The 26,310-nt window shown below is 44.5% G+C and overlaps 1 protein-coding gene across 3 annotated transcripts in view; it reads right to left on the reverse strand.

The window, feature by feature from the left end:
• qkib (QKI, KH domain containing, RNA binding b) overlaps positions 1-7,851 on the reverse strand; it is a 92,201-nt gene extending 84,350 nt beyond the window's left edge. For all 3 annotated transcript variants that reach the window (XM_029753052.1, XM_029753051.1, XM_029753050.1), the window contains exon 1: positions 7,044-7,851. In XM_029753052.1, the coding sequence (XP_029608912.1) occupies positions 7,044-7,185 (142 nt within the window). In that variant the 5' untranslated portion in view covers positions 7,186-7,851. The remainder of the gene's footprint in view (positions 1-7,043) is intronic.
• Between the last annotated feature and the right edge of the window lie 18,459 nt (positions 7,852-26,310).

A 26,310-nucleotide genomic window follows, 5' to 3' on the forward strand; every position in this document is an offset into this window, starting at 1 on the left:
ATATTTAGCAAATATGGAGCGAACTAGGCTATAACGGACTAACGTTCAAGTTGATGAGAACGCAAATAGGATAAAAGACTGTAAACACACAACTTGAAGCAACCACATAGCCACGGAGCGTGTTCTGATTGGCCAGTAAGGGGCCAAGTCTTGACACACCCACAACTTGTTTCTTCATCAAAACCCAGCCTTTTCGTGCCACCGCCGGCTCATTCCTGCGGTGAAAATACACACCCCTGAGCCTAGAACGCTACCGCCAAAGCTAAGATCTACCATTGCATGAGGTTTGTTTAAATAAAGTTGATAGTCTATCTGCCACAGCACTCGGGCTGAGGCACTCTAGCCGCCATTCTAACCTGTTGATACCTACAGACTCAGTACAGAGGGTAAGATGTGCTTTTTAAACACATACAAGGGATATCACAGGTTTTGCTGCTGCATAGACAACAACGCACCATATCAACTAACCAGGCCAAAATTCCCCATCATCTTCACCATACTTATCCCTAAGGGAACTTATCCCCATCCATCCTAATGCTGCAGTGCCGTAAGTGACGGGATCATTACTCCACAACACAGGGATGGGATCCAAGATAATTCTGAATAAATTCACTTTGACCCCGCCCCCACACCCAACTTCACTTCTGAAATAACGAATTACTCCAATTACGTGATGAATAGGACCACTTTGTCTAATTGTGAGAGGAGCTGGAAGGATTCTCTTGTCTCTCTGGGACTCCTTGATGCTAGAGAGAGAACGAGAGCGAGCGAGCAAGAGAGAGCGCGAGAGAGTGCGAGAGAGAGGTCAGACAGACAGACAGACAGGCAGGCAGGCAGGCAGGCAGGCAGGCAGGCAGGCAGGCAGGCAGGCAGGCAGGCAGGCAGGCAGGCAGGCAGGCAGGCAGACAGACAGACAGACAGACAGACAGACAGACAGACAGACAGACAGACAGACAGACAGACAGACAGACAGGCAGGCAGGCAGGCAGGCAGGCAGGCAGGCGCGCAGGCCAGCAGGTTGGCAGGCAGACAGACAGACAGGCAGACAGACAGACAAACAGACAGACAGACAGACAGACAGGCAGGCAGGCAGACAGGCAGACAGGCAGGCAGACAGACAGAGAGACATAGAAGAGTGAAAGAGAGTGAGAGACAGTTAAGCAGAGGCAGACACAGAGAGCTACAACTATGGAGAGATATAGAGAGTGCCCTGAGATCAAACTGCATCCTTCCACAACTTTTAATGGCGAAAAGGAGACCTTGGAATCGTCCCTCTGTGTGTGATTACCATTCGCTGACATCAGCCTGCTTCTGTCTGTCTGAGACTCTGAGTGCATTTGATGAACTCTGTTAGTCTTCTTCTTGTCTGGCTAGTAAAACACTAACTATCCAGGGGAAGTCAACTTCCCACCGGACACACACTGGTTGAATCAATGTTGTGTCCACGTAAATTCAACGAAATGACATTGGACCAACATGGAATAGACATTGAATTGACGTCTGTGCCAAGTGGGTTGTTTCTTGTTAACTGTCACTCTAGTAAAAGCATGTTCACTCTTCAATGTGATTTCCCAGGGTGCTAGTGGTCTGTACCAATAGAAAAGACAATAACACTTAGCTACTAACTCAATGAGGATAAATTAGTTTTCACCAGTGGTGGAAAAAGTACCCAATTGTCATACTTGAGCAAAAGTAAAGATAACTTAATATACTTATAATAGAAATCGTCTCAAGTAAAAGTGAAAGTCAACTAGTAAAATATTATTGAGTAAAAGTCTGAAAGTATTTGGTATTAAATAAAAGTAGAAATCATTTTAATATTCTTTATATGAAGCAAACCAGATGGCACAATAATACAAATTGTAAAAAATGATGGATAGCCAGGGGCACACTCCAACACTCAGACATCATTTACAAATGAGTCTGCCAGATCAGAGGATGTAGGGATGACCAGGGACGTTCTCTTGATAAGTGAATGAATTTGATCATTTTCCTGTCCTGCTAGGCATTCGAAATGTAACGAGTACTTTTGGGTGTCAGAAAAAAGGTTAAAAGTACATTATTTTCTTTAGTAATGTAGGGAATTAAAAGTCGTCCAAAATATAAATAGTAAAGGAAAGTACATATACCACCCAAAAATGACTTAAATAGTACATTCAAGTATTTTTACTTAAGTACTTTACATCGCTGGCTTTCACACACTTTATATACAGTTAATGTGTGCAAATACATTTGGTTAAATGACAAATACAGTAGCAGTACCCAGTGGGGGGCGAACACACACACATACACACACACACACACACACCAAAAAAGTACTTCATCATCAGTGCCTTGACCTTACTGTGCTCTCTCACGTCTGTATCTCTGCAACACTCCTCTCCTCCCATCCATTTGAGTGTGTATTGGACTTTCAGGGGCTGGGACAAACATACTCGAGTACCTCAGTACCTCCAGCAGTGATTCAATTCATCACCCTTGTTACCGAGCGGAGCAGCCCTGCATGGCTGGCTGCATTGACTGTCCATTGAGAGCATTCATCTGCACTAACAACGGCCTGGGTTTGTGCATTCAGTACTCAGCCACGTCGTCTGCCCCGGGCCACTGCACAGGCACATCCCTCACAGGTGACAGCTCAGGGCTCAGTGCTCAGATGAGGGGACTCATCACACACACACACACACACACACACACCCGAACAGTACCAACCGGGACAACTTTTTACCTCAGTCATATGGTCACTGATAAGTTCTGACCATGAACATCAGGACACGGTTCGGTAGTACCGTCACTGAAACGGACGTGATCGCCCGCCTAGGACACGCCTGTCTAGTAGGATTAATGATGGAGGTAGTACGGTGATGAGTGTTACCTTGCTGTGTTCCCCGAGCTAATGCCTAGGCTATAGCTCAGAGGGCTAACATAGTGTTGTGGCACGGAGATTACCCGGATTCAAACCCAGTCAGTCACACTGACACAGACGACATTGTGAATCCCGAACCCAGAGTGAGCTCATGGAGTGAAATTGAATTGCAGAGATTCCTCATCAGCATTCTAAAACCGTGACTCACAAGCAGGCATTTGCACTTGAACGTCACTGGAGAAAAACACCAACTAATTGCGAATTCCCGCTGAATAGCTTTGATTATGACATGTGTGAGACCTAAATTACACTGAAAAAATATATAATCGCAACATGTAAAGTGTTGGTCCCATGTTTCATGAGCTGAAATAAAAAAATCCCAGAACTGTGTGCACAAATTTGTTTATATCCCTGTCAGTGAGCATTTCTCCTTTACCAAGATAATCCATTCTACTGACAGGTGTGGCATATCAAGAAGCTGATTAAACAGCATTATCATTACACATGTGCACCTTGTGCTGGGGACAATAAAAGGCCACTTTAAAATGTGCCGTTTTGTCACACATCACAACACCACAGATGTCTCAAGTTTTGAGGGAGCGTGTAATTGGCATGCTGACTGCAGGAATGTCCACCAGAGCTGTTGCCAGAGAATTTAATGTTAATTTAGCTACCATAAGCCGCCTCCAATGTCATTTTAGAGAATTTGGCAGTACGTCCAACAAGGCCTCACAACCACAGACCATGGGGGGGGTGCTGCTGAGGAGTATTTCTGTCTGTAATAAAGCCCCTTTGTGGGGAAAAACTCACTCTGATTGGCAGGTTCTGGCTCCCCAGTGGGTGGGACTGGCTGCCAACTGGGTGGGCCTATGCCCTTCCAATGCCCACCCATGGCTGCACCCCTGCCCGGTCATGTGAAATCCATAGATTAGGGCCTAATGAATTAATTTCAATTGACTGGTTACCTTATATGAACTGTAACTCTATATTTTTATTCAGTATAGAAAATCATAACCGGAGGCTGTTAAAGGCGACAGATTATACACACATATGTAAGCACACACACACGTGCACACACAAGCACGCACACACACACTCCCTTCCCCACACAGACTTCCTCTATTATCACTTGTCACTCGCAGCCGATACACACAGGTGGACTGGGGTTATCAGACAACTATCTCCTATAAAGCGTGTCCTATGTGGGTTGAGATATAGCCCTCCATCCCCATACTCATGTATCTAGTTTCATTCTTCACCGCACACTACAGCAGGTCACAACGGAGGGGAGAAGAAAACACCGACCTGGAGCTTCACGTATGATCAATGTGGAGGCCGAGCCCAAGCTGCAGACGATATTTTACACGCCAGCCCCGACTTTAGAAGGCGGAATAGCGCTGACGTCTGCAGAAGCCAGTGGTTTAGCGTCGCCCGGGTGATACTGGCAACAGAAAAGCACAGCTGCAGACTAGCGCAATGAGGATATTGTATATGTGAATTCGCCCAACCTGTTAAGAATCAGATTGTATGTTGTACAACACCCGACACCCAGACACAGACGTGTAGTCAGATCACGCAAACAGAATCAAACCCAGTCTATTACTGCAACACTGTAATGTCCCTTACTAATCCAGTCCACGTGCAGTGGATGCACGTGGCATATAGGCTAAATCAATTACTGATTTGAAGGATAGCTATCTGCAATGTCTATTGATCAGATAAAACACACACACACATAAAGAGCTAAGGGAAACGGGCAGGGGCTGATTCCACTATATTTAACTACGTGTCGTCTGTGGTTATTATTGGAAGTCAGGACTGAGTTCGATAGAGGAAGTGAAACCAGTGTCCTCATCCTCCCTCTGATCAGAAGGCATATGTCCTTAGACATCTCTCTGTCTGTCTGCACGTCACAGCACAGCACTCAAACACACCTACCTTATCAGTCACATACAGAACAGACTAACAGGAAGACACAAACAGACAGCAACTCACACAAATGATGGTTTTTATGCATTGCGGGAAATGCGAATGTGTCGTGTATTCAAGGTTTCACAAGGCTTCTAAAGGGTGTAATTTCCACTTTAAAATGTCTGACTTGATTTGCCCAAATGACAAACATATCAACTCCTACAAAAAAAACGTCCATTCGTTATAATAAATGTCCTGTCACTCCAGGAGTATTTTCATGCTGTAGCAAACTGGCTCAAATGAAGATCCCACATATGTATGGTCTATGGGAATGTATTCACGTTATGTTCCTTTTTCTAGTCTGTCCTGTGACTTGGTGTGGAATAAATACGCAAGGCTTTCCAGATGAGTGGGAGTGCTGTGCAAAGGGATCGTCTTGCTTCACACACAGCTGTGTTCCAGCACCACCCAAATCCAGCATCCCTCGACCCACCCCTCACTCACACCAGCACAGCCTTGCAGCTCCATCGAGCACTGATGCCTCAGACCAAGACCAACGCGAAAAGCAAAAACTCGTGAGAGAGTGCGTCTGTGATTAACCGGCACATTCAGACAGGTTAGACCCCCGCAAGAACGTGGGTGGGGGCCGTGGGTCTCTCGTCTGAGCTGATAATCTAATGGTAAGGATGAAGATTTATGAACATATGACATGGCAGATTGACAATAATATGCACAGACTTCTATTTAACTTTGGCTACATTTGGTGTGTTGCTTCTCCCGTCCCGGCCTTAGCCCCAAATCAGCTGCAGCATATCGGCCTACACTGACCGAATGAATATGCCAGGCAGCAAAATCTACAGAAAGCACTTGTTTTGCGCACCCGTTGATTTGATATGGGCAGCTAGAAGTTCTTCATTACGTGTTCTTAAAAATGTCCATGTGATAACATGACACTTTTCCCCCAACCAATCGGGTAATAGAATAACCTAAAGAAACGAAATAAGCAAATTCTCTTTACATGCACACTGTAAAGAAACCGTACTCCGAATTCACCAAAACATTTCTGAAATGACCGGTATATAGCCTATGGAGGCAAACGCAAGGCGGTTACCACAGTGAACGGCATTACATGCTCTGGAGATGAACTGAAAAGGATAAAACCCGATCCTAATCTCAAAAGGCTCCCCGCTTTCCAATAAAACCTCACTCTAATGAGTCCATTCAAAAGTTTGATGTCTATAAACGAGTCTAGTAAGCCTAAATCATTGAAATGGTGAAACGTAGCAGCAGAATATCGAGGGGAAAGAGGCTGGCTACCCAAAGAGATGGAAGATAGAAGAAAATGAAGGCTAAACCCAAGTGGGAGCCAGCACCCCTGGCGCCTAATCCACCAAATTCCCCAACAGTCTCTCTAGTACTCTAACTCCCACACATTATTGTCTATATCATCTAGATTCTAGAATATACACTCCATGATGATGATTGTCGACACAGAAGTACAGAAAACACCAAAATATACTTTGGCCTAATAACATGCGCCAAAGACGGTTAGGATGCACTGAGTGAGAACGGTTTCACTTCATTGTGCTGTGAGGATAACCGTGCAATTGCTTCAAATATTAGCTGTCTAGGGACAAAGTACCATATCAGATAGGCATTGAAACATTCCTTCAAAAACTATTTTCCAAATGTAAACAGATGTCATTTTTTTCTGCCACCTCATGCATTAATGACTTATTAACTTGAATTTGAGTCCAAATGCTATATCCAGTTTAGGTTAACTCTAGAATAACTCTCTGGAGAATATGTGAATCAGTAATCAGATTTTAATATGTGTTTATATTTAGGTAGGCTATACGGTTTCACCTGTTTAATCCACTTTTTTTAATGTCAACATAAAGTATTAAAAGTACCGGTGTACTCTTCAAGTGAAACGCCTCAAGGTTATGGGGCTTGAGTAAAACGAATGCAAACCAGGGCATTTGCAACAATTCAGAACTGTAAACTAGCCTACTGTTGTGTCTGCATTGATATAAGTATGTTTCCAATGATGTCAACACATTCACGCCTCTGTAAAATGTATGGCTCGTGATTCCAGTCCACAGAAAGCAACAAATACTCCCAACGCCGTCCTATGTAAAAAAAAAAAAAAGGAAGGGAGATTGCGCTTTCACTATGAGAAACTCGGTCCATGCGCATACACCCTACCACATGTGTAAACCTCAATTTAGGGTGCTTGTCTATTCACACACACTGATCCCAAGTTTACCTTCATCAAGCAGCCGTTCGAGGTGGTTAAAAATCCCGCAGAAGTTGGGTAGGCTGCTCATCAGTTTCTTATCATTCATGAGCTGCATGAGATAGTCTGGGGTGGGCTTCGGTTTCTCCTTCGATTCCATTTCCCCAACCATATTCCAAAAAATGAAGAAGAAGAAAAAAAATCGGACCCAAACTGAACCGACAATGGAACAAAAATAAATATGTTCGCGTAGGCTATAAATGAATAAATATGATATAAAAACACAAGAATACAAAAAAAAAATCAGTCTTTCTCACTCCTCCTCACTGTCTCTTGTTGGTAAACGCAGTGAGCTGTTCCGTCTCCTGGTGCTGCGTTCAGTTTCTTTACGCACTGCACTGCAATTCTACTACACCGTCTGGCTGTCAGCTCTTCCGAGGACAGGTGATAAAATCAAATTAAAAAGAAAAGGAACAATTTAATACAAATATGAAATGGCGGAGAGGTAGTTTTTTTCTTATTTTTGTTACCCTTATAATTCCACAAGTTATCGGAATGAATAATCAACTCCCGCGTGTCCACTGCCCTTGATTTATATTTGAAACGATTTGTCTTCTTTCTGCTTTCTCCCACCGAAGTTCTTGAGGCTGTGAAAATGTTCTTTTCCCCGAGTTCCCCAGAGCTTTCTGTGTATTGTTATGTGTGTGTCTGCACACTGGAAACGTCTGTCCCTCCTGTCTCTATTCTCGATAACGGAGCTTTTTCAATGAAGCTGGCATTTGGTCTCCTGAAACCGTCTGGCTGTGTTTTGCGAGCCGGTCACATGACCACACTTCACAGCGGAGTTTCTCAGCCGAGATCGCGGGAGCGCGCACCGCCGGGGCCGAGTGTGGGAGGACAAATGCGCTTGCGCTTGCACATACACATACGCGCACACGCACGAAGAGTGGTGTAAAGTAAAACTTCTTTCAGGATAGGCTGGTCCCCTGCGGGGGTTGAGCTAACGTAGGCCAATGCGATCAGCATGAGGTTGTAAGTAACAAGAACATTTCCCAGGACATAGACATATCTGATATTGGCAGAAAGCTTAAATTCTGGTTAATCTAACTGCACTGTCCAATTTACAGTAGCTATTACAGTGAAATAATACCATGCTGTTGATTGAGGAGATTACACAGTTTTGAACATGAAAAGTTATTAATAAACAAATTAGGCACATTTGGGCAGTCTTGATACAACATTTTGAACAGAAATGCAATGGTTCATTGGATCAGACTAAAACTTTGCACATAGACTGCTGTCATCTATTGGCCAATATCTAAATTGCACCTGGGCTGGAATAAAACATTATGGCCTTTCTCTTGCATTTCAAAGATGATGGTACTAAAAAAATACAAAAGAACTGTTGTTTTTTTCTTTGTTTTATCTTTTACCAGATCTAATGTGTTATATTCTCCTACATTCCTTTCACATTTCCACAAACTTCAAAGTGTTTCCTTTGAAATGGTACCAAGAAAATGCATATCCTTGCTTCAGGGCCTGAGCTACAGGCAGTTCGATTTGGGTCATTTTAGGTGGAAATTGAAAAGGGGCCGATCCTTATTTAAGTAAAATACTTTAAAGTTCTACTTAAGTAGTTTTTTTGGTATCTGTACTTTACTATTTTTATTTTTGATTATTGTTACTTCACTACATTCCGAAATAAAATAATGTACTTTTTACTCCATACATTTTTGCTGACACCCAAAAGTACTTGTTACATTTCGAATGGTTAGCAGGACAGGAAAATGGTCCATTTCACACTTATCAAGAGAACATCCCTGGTCATCCCTACTACCTGATCTGGCGGATTCACTAAACACAAATGCTTTCTTTGTAAATTATGTCTGATTGTTGGAGTGTGCCCCGGCTATCTGTAAATTTTAAAAACAAGAAAATCGTGCTGGAATTTTAAATGGTTTATACTTTTACTTTTGATACTTAAGTACATTTTATCAATTACATTTACTTTTGATACTTAAGTATATTTAAAACCAAATAATTTTAGACTTTTACTCAAGTAGTATTGTACATTGGTGACTTTCACTTTTACTCGAGTCATTTTCTATTAACTTATCTTTACTTTTACTCAAATATGAGAATTGGGAACTTTTTCCACCACTGCACACACACACACCTTCAGACAAGACAGACACCTGCACAGCATCTTAAAAATAAATGATAAATATGAAGGATTATGCATATTATGGTGATCAGAATATTGGGCTTAGTTAAATGGTTATGCAACAGGTCTAAAAAATATTCATAATTCAGATCTATCTTCCATTGGCAGGCTGTGCAGGAATGTCAGTGGTATTCACCGTGAGAGAGAGAGAGTGATTGACTAAATGCCAGGACACATCAGAGTCAATCGCAGTTAAACTGAGAAGAAAATCTATCATTTATAACATGGTTATATTTTCTTAAAAAGCTGTGAAACTGAAGGAGACGCTTTCGGTAATATGTTGAAAATGAAGTCTACAGTTAAACTTAGTTGAACTATTGGGGATTTTGTGAATAAACACTTCATCAGAGGTAGTGCATGCGATCTAGCATAGTTTGTGGGAATGTCTCATTTTAAATAGAAAGGCGAGAATGATGTTGTTGTGTACTATTATAGGTACCGTGTGGCTCAGTTGGTAGAACATGACACTTGCAATGCCATGGGGGACCAGTACAAGAAAGTATGAAAATGTATGCCCTCACTACTGTAAGTCGCTCTGGATAAGAGCATCTGCTAAATCGCTAAAATATTATGCCTCCATAGTTACTGATGTTGAGTTACGAGCATTACGAGCATTTCACAAAACTATGTTAATTCCAGTGAAGGCAAGGGATGTTTTACTTTTCCACACAATAAGCATGAATTATAACTAAATAAATTAAGGTTAAATAAAATAAAAAATAAATAACTGCTTAAATTCTGTCATTAAAGGGTTTATAGAAATAGTTGAATTGGCTTAATGGTTTTGCCTTCCTTTTGTTAAAGCAGTTTCCATGCCCGGAGCTGGCTGGCTTTTAGATGTATTAGAAAAACAATTGCCCCACTTTCTGTTTGATGTCACTTTGCCTGCCATCCCTTTTCACGTGAATGAAAAAACCAGGGGCAATGTTTTAAAAACAGCCCGAAAACAAAGCTGGGAAGTAAGTGTGAAACGGGCTGAGGGGGTTTGAGAAGGCCGAGGAGGGCTGTGGGCCTGGCACTGACAGCCCTGAAACAAACGACCCAACAGAACAGGAAGGGGTTGTCCTGGGTCTTTTCCATTACCTTTTCATCCCTTTGTGCCTCCACAGCCATTCTCATGGAGATAAACTTGGATGCGGAGGCTGGCTAGAGTCTCGTCCTCCTCTCTTGCTCTGAGATTGTGTTTGAAGGAAGGGGGTGTATTTATGCTTCCCCTCCATCCTCCACTCCCCCCTCCTAAAACCCCCTAGCCCAGCCAGCTCCCCAATCCTCCACTCACTCACCCAGTGACGGCACCCTTGTTTGAGGGCAGAGGAATTACGTTAATGAATGCATTCCTGCACACATAGACTGTGAAACCAGGCAAAGAGAGCAACCAGGTCTCTGTCTCTCCCAACTTGGCTGGGAGAACACTGGCGCTCTCAATCTTTTTCCCAACTCTGCCTTTTTCAATCCCTCCGTCTTTCTCTCACACTCTACCCCTTTAACACTCTCTCTCCCTCCTTCTCTCTGGCTCTCTCTCTGTCCCCCTACCCCTCCTCATAAACTCCTCCTCAGTGATGGCAAGTGGGCCAGTGGGGTTGAACCCCAAAATAAAAGCAGCCTATAAACTGATGAAACCGGATCTAGACTCAGCGATGGGGGGGCACGGGGTCAAGCCTTTACCATAGCAACGCCACCCCAATGAGATGTGTCATTGGGGTGGATATTAGATGTCACCCTGCTTCTTTGCTTCTAGCAGTGAATAACAACTATGTTATTGCCTCTATGGAAATCAGCTTTGCATCGTTTAAAATAGTTTTTCTTTATAGAACAACAGGCTATGAAGTCATGGAGAGAGAGCCACTGAATGAGATATCAATGGAAGAGGTTATTTGATTAGCCGACACGGGGAAAGTGTAACATTGTATATAGTATGTGAAGATTGTTAGCCGTGATACTATAAAGAAGAAGCATACTACTTCCACAACAATTTGGTTTATTGTTACTGATCATTCTGTCCATAAATGCACACCAATTCCACCAGAAGTGAAAGGTCTTCGTCACTTTCGTCATAAAATTCCATCATACAGCATGAAATTAAATTCATTTATTTTGAATGACACCCCCATTGCTTTGATGTTCACACACCATTAAATGCCGTTTGCATCCAGACACCCTGGCAGTGGCGTTCATCGATAGAGCTGGAGCCCACATACAGCCATAAAGAGACCAACAAGCTCTCACAGTCTCATGGCAGAATTAGTCGTTCATCCATGTTTCTCAAACGTCAAATTTCGAAGTTCTTCCAAACATAAAATGTTGAAGTGTTTGGTTACTTCTCTGTATGCTCCAAGGTTACGTTTAGGCATTAACTCTGAATTCTTAAGGTTAGGCATTAACTCCGTATGGTTAAAGTAAGGGTTAAGGTTTGGGATAGGCTTAAACAAAATTATCAATAACCTTCTATCGCTGGATTTGAACAGGCTACCTGGGACCAGGGGCAGATGCTTATGCCCATTTCCCATCCCTGTCCACAACGCCCTAGGTAAACCAAAGCCTACTTTAAGGTAACATCGCTCACTGTTGCCCCTAGTGGCGGGTTTCTACATCATCCCCCGACAATCTCAGACTTGGGTTGCAGTCCAAACACTTAAAAGACACACCCTCGTGCACTTACCCTCGCCTTATGCCCTTGGGGGAATCCCCACAGCCATATTTGCAACGTAAGCCCCTCAGCCCTCGTTTTTAATGGAGTTTGCGAGTGTACAATTATGTTCACCTCGGGCCTGAAACGCCCCATAATTCAATTCGAGATGATTGTACATCCGCCAAGAAAAGTCAGCCAAAACTTTAAACCTCAACGTCAATATGGAGCCAACATACAAGTGTAAGTTAAAACGAAAGTAAATAAGTTAGAAATTGTGCTACTAATGCAAATGATGGCACAAACACGTCTCGTAAATGTAATGATGTTTTTGTTTGGTTATCTTTTGGAAATTGTAGAAATAAAACATTTCCCTTCTTCAGAAGTTCTAGCTAGGCAGGCTAACGTTAGTTAGTTAATTAATTTGCTAGCTATCGTACAGTAGGCGTATATTAATCATTATATAGTTAATATAAGTAAACATGCACTCATAATTGACTGTAGTGCATATAAAGCACCCACAAGCTACCGGTGGCTAAAAACACAATCGTCGCAGGACGAACGACTGATGAATTTCCAGGCAAGGGTGGTCCATTTAAATGAATTCCTTCCTCCCTCGCCCCTTGCCCTGCAAGTGTATACTCGTCAGACGTCGTGATACGTCATCAGAAGTACCCACTTCATTTTAGGGCTGAGGGGGTAGGGTGTGTCTTCTAAGTGTTTGTAACGCAACCATGGATGGGTGTCGGTAACAGACTTGTATCACAGGTGACCTGGCTGAAAGAGACACCGTACTGTGCAGGCCTCACCGCACCAATCGACCTGTCTCCAGTTTTTTTTTTGGTTACCAGGTTCTTTGTAGCAGGAATCTGCCGGGTGCTAATTTGATGCGCTGTTGAGATAAAAGGGGGGGGGGGGGCTCATGTTAATGTCAGCATCAGAGGATCGGAATGCAGGCTATTTATCGCAGGAGTCAGACAATCCCCACGGCCGGGGACAGCCCCCGCCCGGACAGATCGGCTAAATAAATAGAGGAGTAATTAACAGAGCAGCGAGAGGACAGGCATCAATGGGAGGAGGTTTCGTTACAGCCCAAGCAGAAGAGAGAGAGGTGGAGGTAGAGGGGGGGGGGGGAGATAGATGGAGGAAAAGAGAAAGTGAGGGCTGGGGAATAGAGAAAGAGAAAGAGGTGTGGACAGAGAGTAGTCAGAAGTGTGAAAGACAGGGTAGGAAGAGAGTGCATGGTGTATAGAGTGAAAGAGAGGGGAGGAGAGAAAGAGAGGAGCTGAAAAGAGAGAGAAAAATTGTTTAAAGAAAGAGAGATTCAGGGACATGGAAGGAAGGGGAGTGGTAGGGAATAAGAGGGTAAGCGAGAGTGGGTATGAGAAAGAAAGAGTATAAGGGGGCAGAAAGTGAGAGTGGTGTGGGGTTAAAGAAAGTGGGGAGGGAAGAGGAGAGTGAGTTGGAGACAGAGTTCTTGGACATAAAAAAGTATGGCACCTGCTGTGCATCCGCTACATCATCAACTCAACAATAAATCACAACATAAACATCATGACAACAGAATATGTAGAAAGAGACTAAAAGTCATTCTCCGAGTGCGTCTTGATATGTGGTGTTCTGATTGGTTCATTTCCCAGTGAACTCCTGTGTCACTGATGGCTTAATGAGATTATAACACAATTCAGGAACAATAAGGCTCTGTTGCAGTGAGCAGCGGCCATACTGTAAATCTGACTAAACGTATAGTTACTGTATACATAGGCCCTACATACATACTGTCGGATTCAGAGTCGAGGACAGTAAAGTGCATTCAGACCCATAACTGACCCATGGTGCGCTTAACACATTACCCATAATGCAACATTCTCAACTGGATCAAGCTGACCACATTTAATGGCTCTAAAATGTTACTGTTGTGGAGAGGTCACATATATGTGAAATAACATGTCCTGTAGACTTCAAAAGGTACTCACACTCAAACCATGAAAAGGTGCACTTTAACCTTTTGTATTCTTTCGAGCATGGATTAAATGAAGTGTATTCTTGCATCTCGGCCTCCTTGGGAATTTTCCTTTTCATGGTTTGAGCGCAAGCCCCTTTTGAACTCAACAGATGTGTTTTCTCTGACGGACCGGTCACCATTCATTTTAATCTAGACTAAGTGCAGACCCTCATACTGGCTAAATAACATGTCCTTCCATGCAACATATTACAATGGCTCTACAATGTTCTCTTCTGAAAACAACCCTGGACTGCTTTGACACAACAATACCAATTTAATACTTCCTGTTTCACTTCTCTATGAGCTGCAGTCTGAAACACATTTTTCTTTGCTGCTAAAACAGAGAGAATATTTAACATGATAGTCTTTTCAACTGTGATTACAACACAGCACTTGTTTTCCGGCTCTCTCTGCGTTTGATTGAAGTTTCCCTAATGGTTATTGATTTGATCTTCAGGGTAAATAAAAGCAGATCTCCTAAACGTGGTGTTGACGCTTGGAGCTCTCATTCTATTTGTCAGCACACAGAGAGAGGGTTCATTAGATAGCCGGAGGGCAGTGTGTCTGACTGTCTGATCTGTCATTCATGCAGGCATAGTTAGAAAGTTTAGAGAAACAAAACGCTAACTTCAGCAGAAACGCAGCCTTTTAAATAGGTGCGGATGCTCATACTGTAATTAACCCTCTGTAATCCTGACATAGTTACTATGGGTCATTCATTGTAAGTCTAAACCTATCTTCGCCATGACATCCCTCATGCTGTACTCTATTTGTGCGTGATTGTGCCATGTGTGGATCTGTGTTGAACATCATTGTGTCTGTGAGTGTGTGCATGCCACGGTATGTGTTTGTGAAACCAGTGTACAGTCACAGTGGACAGTGAGTCCATGGCCTGTGGGAACAGAGGGTCTGATTGTTTGCCGGTGAGGGGAATACAGTGTGCCATTGTGACATAAATGATAAGGGGAGCGGAGAACCGGGACACAAAGACATTTTACCGTACTTCCACAATGGAGACATCGCCACCACGACCACTTTCCACCAATGGAGGCACCGCCTGTGTGTCAAAGGGGCGACGGAGACAATGGCTGTTTGCCGTGTCACGGGCCCACGGCCATTCACCTCTGTCCATTGTTTCGCCCCCCCCCCCCTCGCTCTGGGCTGGCCTTATTGTGGAGATTGGGTGACAGGCTGCCTGGTACCGGTTGCAGCAACGCGGTTCTGTGGCGATTTTGGAAATGTTATGTGTCTCATGAAAAGTCAGGTTGTTACAGAGTCGCTCCAAAGTCACTTTCGTCTTGTCTCTCCCGTCTTAGCAAGGCGATGATTGAACATTTTGCCACCCGGATTTCAAGTGGGAGTACAAGAGTAGCAGACACTACTAATAGCATCATGCCAACTGCCAGTTAGCCGTTGTTGGTGTTCTGTTGGGCTGCTGGTGCCATACCACCTTATCAACTCCAGACACAGGTCTGATATTGGCTTGTCTACATTGGTGTGGCGCCTCAGAGCAGTGGTCTGATAAGTGCTTGTTAGCAGGGTCCATTCTTCTGTAATAAGGAAATAACACCATTGTACTGTACACAAATAGGTCTGAAGCCCTAATTATTTGACTTGAGATATTGATCACCTTTTCCAAAGGGCCCGCGTGTTCGATGATAAAGAATCGGGTTACAATCAACTTATTTTCTATAGTTTCATCCTTCCAAGAAGCAGCACAAACTTTAGCTGCACAAAAGGTTACATCTTGACGTGCAGGGGTGGTGGAGTGATGTTTTTCTCTGCCTCGCTCTGGTCCTCGCCGGTCCGGTGCGTGACGTCCATCGCTGATTGGCTCAGTCTGTGTTCATATTATAAATTGTATTTTAATGTTTAAGGACTCTTGGAAGATTAGTCCAAATGGGGACTAAAAGAGATCCAAATCAAAATCAAAATCAGTAGGTAGGTTGTCATGTGGTTCTTTAAGCTGGGTGACCGGTCCGTGAGCTCTGTTGTTCTCGTCAAGCTCCTGAATGACCGACAGTGGTCCAGGGCAGTGGTTCCCAAACTGTAGGGTGCGCACCCTCAGTCTGGCTTTCAACTTATTTTTCAACGTTGCAATAATAGAAGGCAAGGTGCAATTTCGAAATTGGGTAGTGCATCATCATTTTACCTCTTGTCAGTCAATGCATACCTTAGAGAGCTATTTATAACTTGTCAGAAATGTCCAGATTAACTAACCCATATCAGCTAACATTGTTTTGCTAGGTTTTTTTAGCCCATAGATTTTGTTATAATGATTCAGTCACTTAAATATCACATGATTACACATTGGACAACTCAGTGGCCTTGTGGTTAGTGTCCGCCCTGAGATTGAAAGGTTGTAAGTTCAATCCCTCGCTGAGTCATACGCAGGGGCGTGTATTTATGGACACCTAGAGAAGCCAGGCTTCCCCAAAACATTTACCAAGGATTTTTTTTTAAACATATCAAATCATTTATCTTTCGTCTCTCTGTGTTTCATAAATGTCCTTCAATTTTCAAGAGGCTGAATGTATCTCAATGGAGAAAGCATCCGAGCGAATGAAACAGCAGCCCTCTGTCTCAGTACATGTAGAGTATCTATCTGATATTGTTTGGTCAGAAAGAGTATGACATTGTTGCCGCCCATTGCGTTGAATGCAAGGGAAGCCAGCGAGCATTTGGTGTCCCTTGCTAAAATATACAAATAAATAATAGCCAATCAGCATTGAGATAAACTGAGTGAGCTCAGCTGTGAATAGTCCTGGTGCACCAAAAAAAAGTGTAAAGGGAATACAATTTGGATTTGGCTTCAGACCAATCACACCACCAATCAAATCCAATCAAATTTCATTTGTCACATACACATGGTTAGCAGATGTTAATGCGAGCGTAGCGAAATGTTTGTGCTTCTAGTTCCGACAGTGCAGTAATATCTAACAAGTAATCTAAGAATCCCCAACAACTACCTAATACACAGAATTCTAAAGGGGTGAATGAGAATATTTACATGTAACTATACGGATGGCCGAGCGGCATAGGCAAGGTGCAATAGATGGTATAAAATACAGTATATACATGTGATATGAGTACATTATTAAAGTGGCATTATTTAGAGTGGCATTGTTTAAAGTGACTAGTGATCCATTAATTAAAGTGGCCAGTGATTGGGTCTCAATGTAGGCAGCAGCCTCTCTAAGTTAGTGATTGCTGTTTAGCAGTTTGATGGCCCTTTACTGACCTCGCCTTCTGGATGTAAGCGGTGTGAACAGGCCGTGGCTCAGGTGGTTGATGTCCTTGATGATCTTTTTGCCCTTCCTGTGACATCGGGTGCTGTAGGTGTCATGGAGGGCAGGTAGTTTGCCCCCGGTGATGAGTTGTGCAGACCGCACCATCCTCTGGAGAGTGACGAGCCAAATTTCTTCAGCCTCCTGAGGTTAAAGAGGCGCTGTTGCGCCTTCTTCACCACACTATCAGTGTGCGTGGACCATTTCAGTTTGTCTGTGATGTGTACGCCGAGGAACTTAAAACGTTCTACCTTCTCCACTGCTGTCCCGTCAATGTGGATAGGGGGGTGCTCCCGCTGCTGTTTCCTGAAGTCCACGATCATCTCCTTTGTTTTGTTGACGTTGAGTGAGAGGTTGTTTTCCTGACACCACCTCCTCCCTGTAGGCTGTCTCGCCGTTGTTGGTAATCTAGCCCACTACTGTTGTGTCGTCTGCAAACTTGATGATTGACTTGGAGGCGTGCATGGCCACACAGTTATGGGTGAACAGTTAGTACAGGAGTGGGCTGAGCACGCAACCTTGTGGAGCCCCAGTGTTGAGGGTCAGCGGTTTCGTACCTTCGAGCCAAACGTCCTGTATTGTTGTCCTCCTGTGGTTAGCTAGCTGGCTAAAATTGTCCCTTTCCTAAATTAGCCATCGATGGAGATAGGAATTTGGACTTGTGGTTTTACTTAATTCTCCGTACAGGCCAATGATTATTATGGCAATTCTGATCCAACCATAAATTCATACATTGTGCCCCTGGCCCTGAGAGGATGTAAGTTCAACATGTAGTATGCTAATGTTAACTAGCTGGACTGGCGTATCATTGCCCATGAAATGGAAGTTAGGCTAGCAAGCAAGTATTTCAGCCAGGTAGCCTAGGACAACAAAAAATAAAAGCGTGTACTGTATGACAGAGTCATAGACCATTTAGGCAACATGAAAGGAGGATGGCATTGGCGTTTCTCTACAAGTAGGGTGAGTCAACATGTTCTTTCTACTTGCACGCACACACACACACACACACACACACACACACACACACACACACACACACACACACACACACACACACACACACACACACAAATCAGTACCATGGACAGACACATCATATTTAGCTAATGTCGATTGGACTAAAATGTTTTTGGTATCTTTTAGTTGTCACTGTATTAGACTAAGCAGAGGTGATTTGATGAAGTTGAAATGGTGCTGGAAAAGTGGAGGCAGCTCCTGTTTTCTTTGCGACTTGCAGTAACTCTCTGTGGTTCTGAATCAATAGTTGTGTAGTGGTCCGAAAATGTTGGAAACATTAACTTGCTTGACCGTGCTGTAGGTCATGTCACTGTTTGTTACATACAATATGTTTTGTGGACTTCACCAGACAGATGTTGCTTTCCGGTTTTGTAATGAAACAAATGTGTGGTTGAATTTATTCTAACACTGTGTCTTCTTATTGTCTTGTTCTTAGGCCTATATATCACAGTGTCAAGGCATATGAACTAACAGGTTATAGAACAAACAACGCAATTATCACAACACATAGGTAGTAATATGGCTTTTTTATGGATTGCCTTCCCAGGTGATTTTACCCATACACCCCTGCTTTAGGACCATGTGGATGCCTCCGAGCGTCGGGTAGGCTGTTTGAAGTGTTTATCAGACTGGATTAAAAAAATTATAATCATAATATGTCCCCCCACTTCTAAAACCAAAGTCACGCCTCTGTGGAAAAATATATAGAATTGTTAGAAAATTAGGTTTAAAACTGCAACATTTTCTTTGCACCTCATGGCAAAATGTGTAGAATTGCAGGAAATACTCGAACTCGAGTACGAATCGTTTGGGGGGCTGCAGTTTGCGAACTATAGGCTATTTTGCGTATCACTCACGGCCATCAAGAAAAGCATTCCGCCAAGTGTCGTTTACAACCTTGTCCGGATGCGGCCACCACAAATAGACCTCGTTTCAACTGTATCAAGAAATAAGCTTATTTGTATGCCTAGCATGCTCTGGGTATTACTGACTGAAGTGAGCGAAATTAGTTGAACGATTCGATCTATTGACTGAACGACTCCAAAAGATCCGAGTCAGTAAAAAGAGCCGAATTTCCCATCACCAATGGGAGAATGTCGAGTTCGGCATCTCTCTGATTTTCCTAGTGGTGAAAATGTGCGGTGATGGAGACTGCATGGGGTTGGGGATGACTCACTAAACTTGCAAACGTAGATTGTGCGGTGAAAATGATGCTTGTGTCATCCCAAATGTCCAATCCATGTAATTCACTGAAAGTCCACCACCAACGTGGGATAGCCGAGTCATGCATTTGTAGTTCACTGCCTTGGTCGGGAAAAAAAAAATCTGATGCTAGTTTGGTATAGCTAGAACCGGTGTCACCATTCTGTAACCCTAATTATTTGACTTAATTAGGCTATCTATCAACTTCTCCGAAGGACCCTGGGTTCGATGATAAAGAGTCGGGTTACAATCAAGTTATTTTCTACAGTTTAATCCTTCCAAGTAGCAGCAGCACAAACTTTATTGGCACAACAGGTTACATCTCCATCACTTCACTGCTCTGTCACTCATCTCTACCGTCAAACCTCCTCGTGTGGAAGTGAGTCTGGTTAGGGTATTTTCAGAATAAGAGGCCCAACATAAAATCTCAATGGCAATGCCGTAATAAAAGTCTCAGATACACATTACATATTTTTGATTATAAAATATATATTTCTTATTCCAAAACCATGCATATAGGTGTAACAACAGGTGGTGGGGGAGTCGAGGGGACCCAGATTATTTTCAACAATATTTTCAGTAACAGCCAGAGATTAAACTGTGGCCATTTATTCTTGTCCCTCTCTATCTTTTTATGGTGTGCTAGCACTGCAGACTAGACATACGGGTTAGCAATGGTCAGAGGTAGAGTCAGGACATTCCCCAGTGACGATAGATGATATGTGACCCAGTCTCTAACTGGGCCTGTCCAGCAGCCCTGCCTGTGCATGTGAAGTGCCAGAGAGGAGACTCAGGGCAGGCCAAACAGCCCTGTTGTTTTGATTGCAATAGTCTCTCTATTCATTCCCCTCTTAGCCCACATCCGCTGTGACAGTGGAGCAGAAGAGAGGCGGTGATGTGTCTGTGGAGAACCAAGGCAGGCTGTTAAATGGCAGGGCCAGCACGGGTGGCACGGGGACAACTGCTGGGGGTGGATTTATGCGATCTGACAGACAACTACAAATCGCATATACTGTAGCGGAACCAGGAAAACATCCCAGGAACTATTTCATCATGAACAAACTTCATCATGCATGCTCATTATATCTGTTCTAATTGTATAATCCCTTAGCCCCCTTTTTCCTAACTACTGTAAGCAACTGCTGTTCACAACGGCTAGTTCTCAATTGTGTAAGCATTTGAACCATGTGAACCATGATGAGCTGGAACAATGAATGAGGAAGAACTTGGGTGGTCTTGATGGAGAAGAGAGGTCCAAAGATGAGTGCCTGGAGGGGTTATTATCTGGCTGATGTGGAGAACACTCTGTTCTAGTCCTACCCCATCATCACACCCTTCTCCCTCCTCACACACACACACACACACGCACACACACACACTCACACAGTGTACTGCAGCTCTGGTCATGGCCGTTCTGCCGCCCTAGGCGAGACAAAATGAAGTTGAAAAGACGTCTAAAAACAGATTTTTCCAGACGAAGTTAGGTTCAATTTACGTTCCGAATGAAAAGTGAAAAGCCGTATTTTCCAGACGTTGAAATCAGGTAAATTTTTGGTTCTGAATGAAAGTTGAAAAGATGTTTGGGCCAAATCAAGGCTGGTCCAGACCAGACAAAATCTGAACCAAACATAGACGTCTATGATTGCTTCAGATTTGGTCCGGACTGGACTAAAAACCAAGTAACAGCCAGAGATTAAACTGTGGCCATTTTTATTAAAAAAAAGCCCAGTCCGTAGCTGAAGTTCATGATTAGTTAATTGTTGGAGTCAGATGTGTTAGTTGCTGGGGCAAAAGTGTGATACCAACCAGGCCCCAGAAGACTGGAGTTGCCCCTCCCTAGCCTACTGTCACGACTTCCGCCGAAGTTGGTCCCTCTCCTTGTTCGGGCAGCGTTCGGCGGTCGTCGTCACCGGTTTTCTAGTTGCCACCGATCCACGTTTTCTTTTTCCATTTGTTTTGTCTTCTTTGTACACACCTGATTTCCATTTCATCATTATTGTTCCCTATTTAACCCTCTGGTTTCCCCTTGGTTTTGTGCGTGTGTAACGGCTGTCTGAAGAAGTAGACCAAGGCGCAGCGTGTTGAGTGCTCATATTTAATTTTAATCGAGACATTTTGAACAAAACAAGAAAATGACAGCCAAACAGTTCTGTCAGGTATAACAAAACACTAAACAGAAATTAACTACCCACAAACCCCAAAGGAAAACAGGCTGCCTAAGTATGACTCCCAATCAGCGACAACGATGTACAGCTGTCCCTGATTGAGAGCCATACCAGGCCAAAACAAAGAAATACAAAGCATAGAAAAAAGGACATAGAATGCCCACCCAAATCACACCCTGACCAACCAAAATAGAGACATAGAAAAGGCTTTCTCAGGTCAGGGTGTGACAGTACCCCCCCACCCCCCCAAAGGTGCGGACTTCGGCCGCAAAACCTGAACCTATAGGGGAGGGTCTGGGTGGGCATTTCTCCACGGTGGCGGCTCTGGAGCGGGACACAGACCCCGCTCCACCACTGGCTCACCCCACTTTGGTGGCGCCTCTAGAGCGAGGTCCCTCGCCGCGGGCCCCGGACTGGAGGGCGACTCTGGCTGCGCCGGAGGACAGGCGGGCGACTCTGGCTGCGCCGGAGGACAGGCGGGCGACTCTGGCTGCGCCGGAGGACAGGCGGGCGACTCTGGCTGCGCCGGAGGACAGGCGGGCGACTCTGGCTGCGCCGGATTCCCCAGGCTGGGGAGACCCACTGGAGGCCTGGTCCGGGGAGGAGGCACAGGATAGACCAGGCTGGGGAGACATGCAGGAGGCCTGGCTCTGGGAGCAGGCACAGGAATCACCAGGCTGGGGAGACATGCAGGAGGCCTGGCTCTGGGCGCAGGCACAGGACTCACCAGGCTGGGGAGACATGCAGGAGGCCTGGCTCTGGGCGCAGGCACAAGACGTGCAGGGCTGGGGAGGTGCACAGGAGGCCTGGTGCGTGGGGCTGGCGCAGTCTTCACCAGACGGCTAGCACGCCCCTCAGGACGAGTATGGAGAGCTGACTCAGGTGACATCAATTCAAGGACGCTCCGTAGGGCGAATGTCGTGCCTCATGCACCAACACAGCAGCTCTCTCATAGCTCTCTCCTCCAATCTCCCCATCAACTCCTTCACTGTCTCTGCTTCGCTCCCTTCGCTCACCTCCAACTTCACCCCGACTGGCTCTGGTTCCATCCTCGGCACCGCCGACCTTCCCGTGTGCCCCCCCCAAAAAAAAAATCTTGGGGCTGCCTCTCCTCTTGCCGTGCCAGCCGATCCTCCCAGAAACGCCGTTCTGCCTTCGCTGCCTCTATCTCCTCCGGCGGGCGGCGGTATTCTCCAGCCTGTCTCCAGGGTCCCTTTCCGTCCAGTATCTCTTCCCAAGTCCAGGAGTCCTGAACCCTCTGCTCCTCCTTACCACGCTGCTTGGTCCGTTGTAGGTGGGTAGTTCTGTAACGGCTGTCTGAAGAAGTAGACCAAGGCACAGCGTGTTGAGTGCTCATATTTAATTTTAATCGAGACACTTTGAACAAAACAAGAAAATGACAGCCAAACAGTTCTGTCAGGTATAACTAAACAGAAATTAACTACCCACAAACCCCAAAGGAAAACAGGCTGCCTAAGTATGACTCCCAATCAGCGACAACGATGTACAGCTGTCCCTGATTGAGAGCCATACCAGGCCAAAACAAAGAAATGCAAAGCATAGAAAAAAGGACATAGAATGCCCACCCAAATCACACCCTGACCAACCTAAATAGAGACATAGAAAAGGCTTTCTCAGGTCAGGGCGTGACAGCGTGTTTGTTCTGTGTTAAGCTGTTGCGTATATTTGTGAGCTGAGTTAGTTTCTCGGCGTGGAATATTTTGTTGTTTTGTTGAGTAAAGACCTTTATTACTCATTCTCGGTGTCCTGCGCCTGACTCTGTCCCACCTGCTGCACATTGACTCTTGACACCTACCGTGTTGCTTGAAATGTTATTTTAGGAATGCCCGTCTATGTGGTAGGCCTACCGTTTAAAAAACACGGACAGGACTAAAAAAAGACGTCCAAAAGACGTTGGTGTCGGTCCTTGCTTACTGATCTGTAGCCATGTCATCCACAATGGAATTTTATGAATGCCCATCCATGTGGTAGGCCCACCATTTGTTAAACAGCCCGTGGCATTGGCTTTATTAGTCCTGATTCCTGTGACTAATCAATTTAAGCTCTGAATATCAGCTACCCAACTTTATCAGGAGGAGTTATCCTGAGCCTATTTGCAATGTGTTTACACAGCAGGAAATGCAGAAGAGGTATTTTCTTTTTTCGCTATGATCAGGTCGTAAAAAACTCATGACAATTTTGCCTACGGGATGAAACTCCTGGACAGCAGTTGTGACTAGCCTGATTGTCCATTACATATGGTCCATTTTACTTTGACCTGTCCTGTTTTTAGGATATGTTGTTTGTTAACATGTCAGCACATTTATTATTTGATTGGGTGCCATTCAGGTTAGGCTATTTGATCGGAGAAACCTGCATGATGTAAAAAGGTTCCATCTCATTACATTGTCACTCATTGTATCTCCAGCCTGTAGGCTACAGAAATAGCTACATACTCTTTCTACCATATCCTATATCTGCTATATGATTCATATTAGATCATTTTTTTCACGGAATGTTGGTGGAGTGCCGCAGCGATGCGTCTCTCCAACAGCACCCTGGAGAGCTGCGCAGGGAATGGACAAGATACATATTTTGTGTCCCTGCCTTTGACAAAATGGGCACTGCTTATCATAGGGCGGCATCAGCGCTCACCTAAAGTGCCCATATGCCACTGGTTGAGAGAAATTGTCATTGTTTTTAGGCAAAATTCCGTGAGGCTTTATGTGTTGTTGGTGGTGCATCTTCGTCAGCTTAGCTCCGAAAATGCCGCCCTCGTCAATCTGCCGCCATATGCGGCCACCTAATCCTTCCTAATGAGCAGGCCTGCCTTGGTGTACTGGTAAACTGTGCGTCTATGCTGACTGTGGCTGGAGATGCTTCTTCCCATCACTTATCTCATCACTGATATATCTGCCTGCCTCCATTATTGTATACTCATATAATATTTAGGAGCAGAGGATATCAAACACAAATTCAAACATGTAAAATACATTTTTCATGAGGATGGAGCCCTTTCTAGATGAAGTTGTTAAAATGTATGTATGCGCTATGCACCCACATCAGCCTGCCTAGATGTTTGGGATGGATCGATAGATGACAAAGCCTCAGTGTCTTGTTGAGTGTGTTTATCATCTGTTGTTTCGTGTCAAGTGTGTCCTCTGGTTAGACTGCGTCTGGTGGGATTTACAAAGGGTCAATGGCTGCAGTGGTGCAGACTGTGTGAGTGTTACTTACCCTCGGATCACCCCCGTGTCTGAGACCAGGCTAAAGTAACACTCTCACATCTCTGTGAGGTTTAGCACAAAGTTTGGATCAATACCCTTCTCGTCTCGCCACGGGGGAGAAGATTTTCCCCCCCTTCGGCGTGTTTCAGGAGCCTAACCCTGGAAGGCCCTTATTAAGCCAGCTGTCTAGCCTGGTTTTAGGGAGGTTCGGAGCGTCTTTATTTTCCCCTCCAACATCTGCACGGAATGTTCCACGCCGAAGAGCAGGGCAGGGCAGGCATGTTTCTGTTTAGCAGCTGTTAGTGGGCTTTACAGACGTAACGCACTAGGCCCAGCATAGTCGGCTCAGTCTCAGTCCCATATACCTTCTCAGGAGGATGCCTTAGAATGCTGGGGGCTGGGACTCGATGAGGGAGGAGATGGGGGTGGAGAGGCCATGGTGAGTTTAATTGGGATTAGTCTAATTACGCGCTTGTCATACCTTTGAGTGGGCCCATGGGCTGGTGGGTGGTGGGGGTCAGGGAGGCGGAGCTGGGGGCTGGGCCAGCAGGAATGCACTGCCTGGCCTGAGCTATGCTGCAGAGAGGTATCTAGAAGGGTGTTGTGTAACAATACGTTACGCCTACACCAAAACTGACTTAGATGCAGTTTGTGTATGGTAAGGCCGAGAGTTTTTCCTGGTCAGGTCACATGCTCAAGAAAAGCTAGAATCTACCACTAAATTATATCACTGTCTCTGGTACAATTCATGGCAGAAACAACAAAAGCAGCTAATTGGTTTAGCCAGAGAGGAAGAGATGATGCGAGAGGGTTTAGTAAGGAATTTTTGTATGGAGGTCAATAGCTAGGTTCCCATTCAATTGGCGACAAATGTTAATGCGAATATTCTAAAATCCGCATAAAAACAATATGCGCCTTTTCCTACCAGAGATGTTTCCATCAGATTGACTTGTCGCAGATAAAAGGCTGTGTGTGATGATGCAGTGCACATAAAAATACCATACCATTTCCAACTCTACTGATGGTTCTCATAATTGTTTTTTGCGTTATATTTATCTATTTATCTAGGCAAGTCAGTGAAGAACAAATTCTTATTTACAATGACGGCCTACCCTGGCCAAACCCTCTCCTAACCCAGACAATGCTGGGCTAATTGTGCGCCACCCTATGGGATTCCCGCTCAGTTGTGATACAGCCCGAGATCGAAGTGTAGTGACAACTCTAGCACTGCGATGCAGTGCCTTAGACTGCTGCACCACTCAGGATCCCCATAAAGCAAAGTTTACCCACTCTGGTTTTGGCACGTGCACTCTAGCCAACAGCGCTGTCTGTTCACTATTGGTTAGAGCACATAAACTGTATATCCTACATGATGATATGATGATGATGATTATATGGGCATGAGAGCAAGATTATTACAATTTTTCAAGCGGCAGCCAAGCATCGATTATCATGTCACCAGAATAAGACTAGATATTTATTGGAAAGGAGCATCAAGCTCATCACCCTGTACTTTCATCATCCTGTGAAGTTCATAACTTAT

The sequence above is a fragment of the Salmo trutta genome, chromosome 5 (assembly GCF_901001165.1).
Source record: "Salmo trutta chromosome 5, fSalTru1.1, whole genome shotgun sequence".
NCBI lineage: Eukaryota > Metazoa > Chordata > Actinopteri > Salmoniformes > Salmonidae > Salmo > Salmo trutta.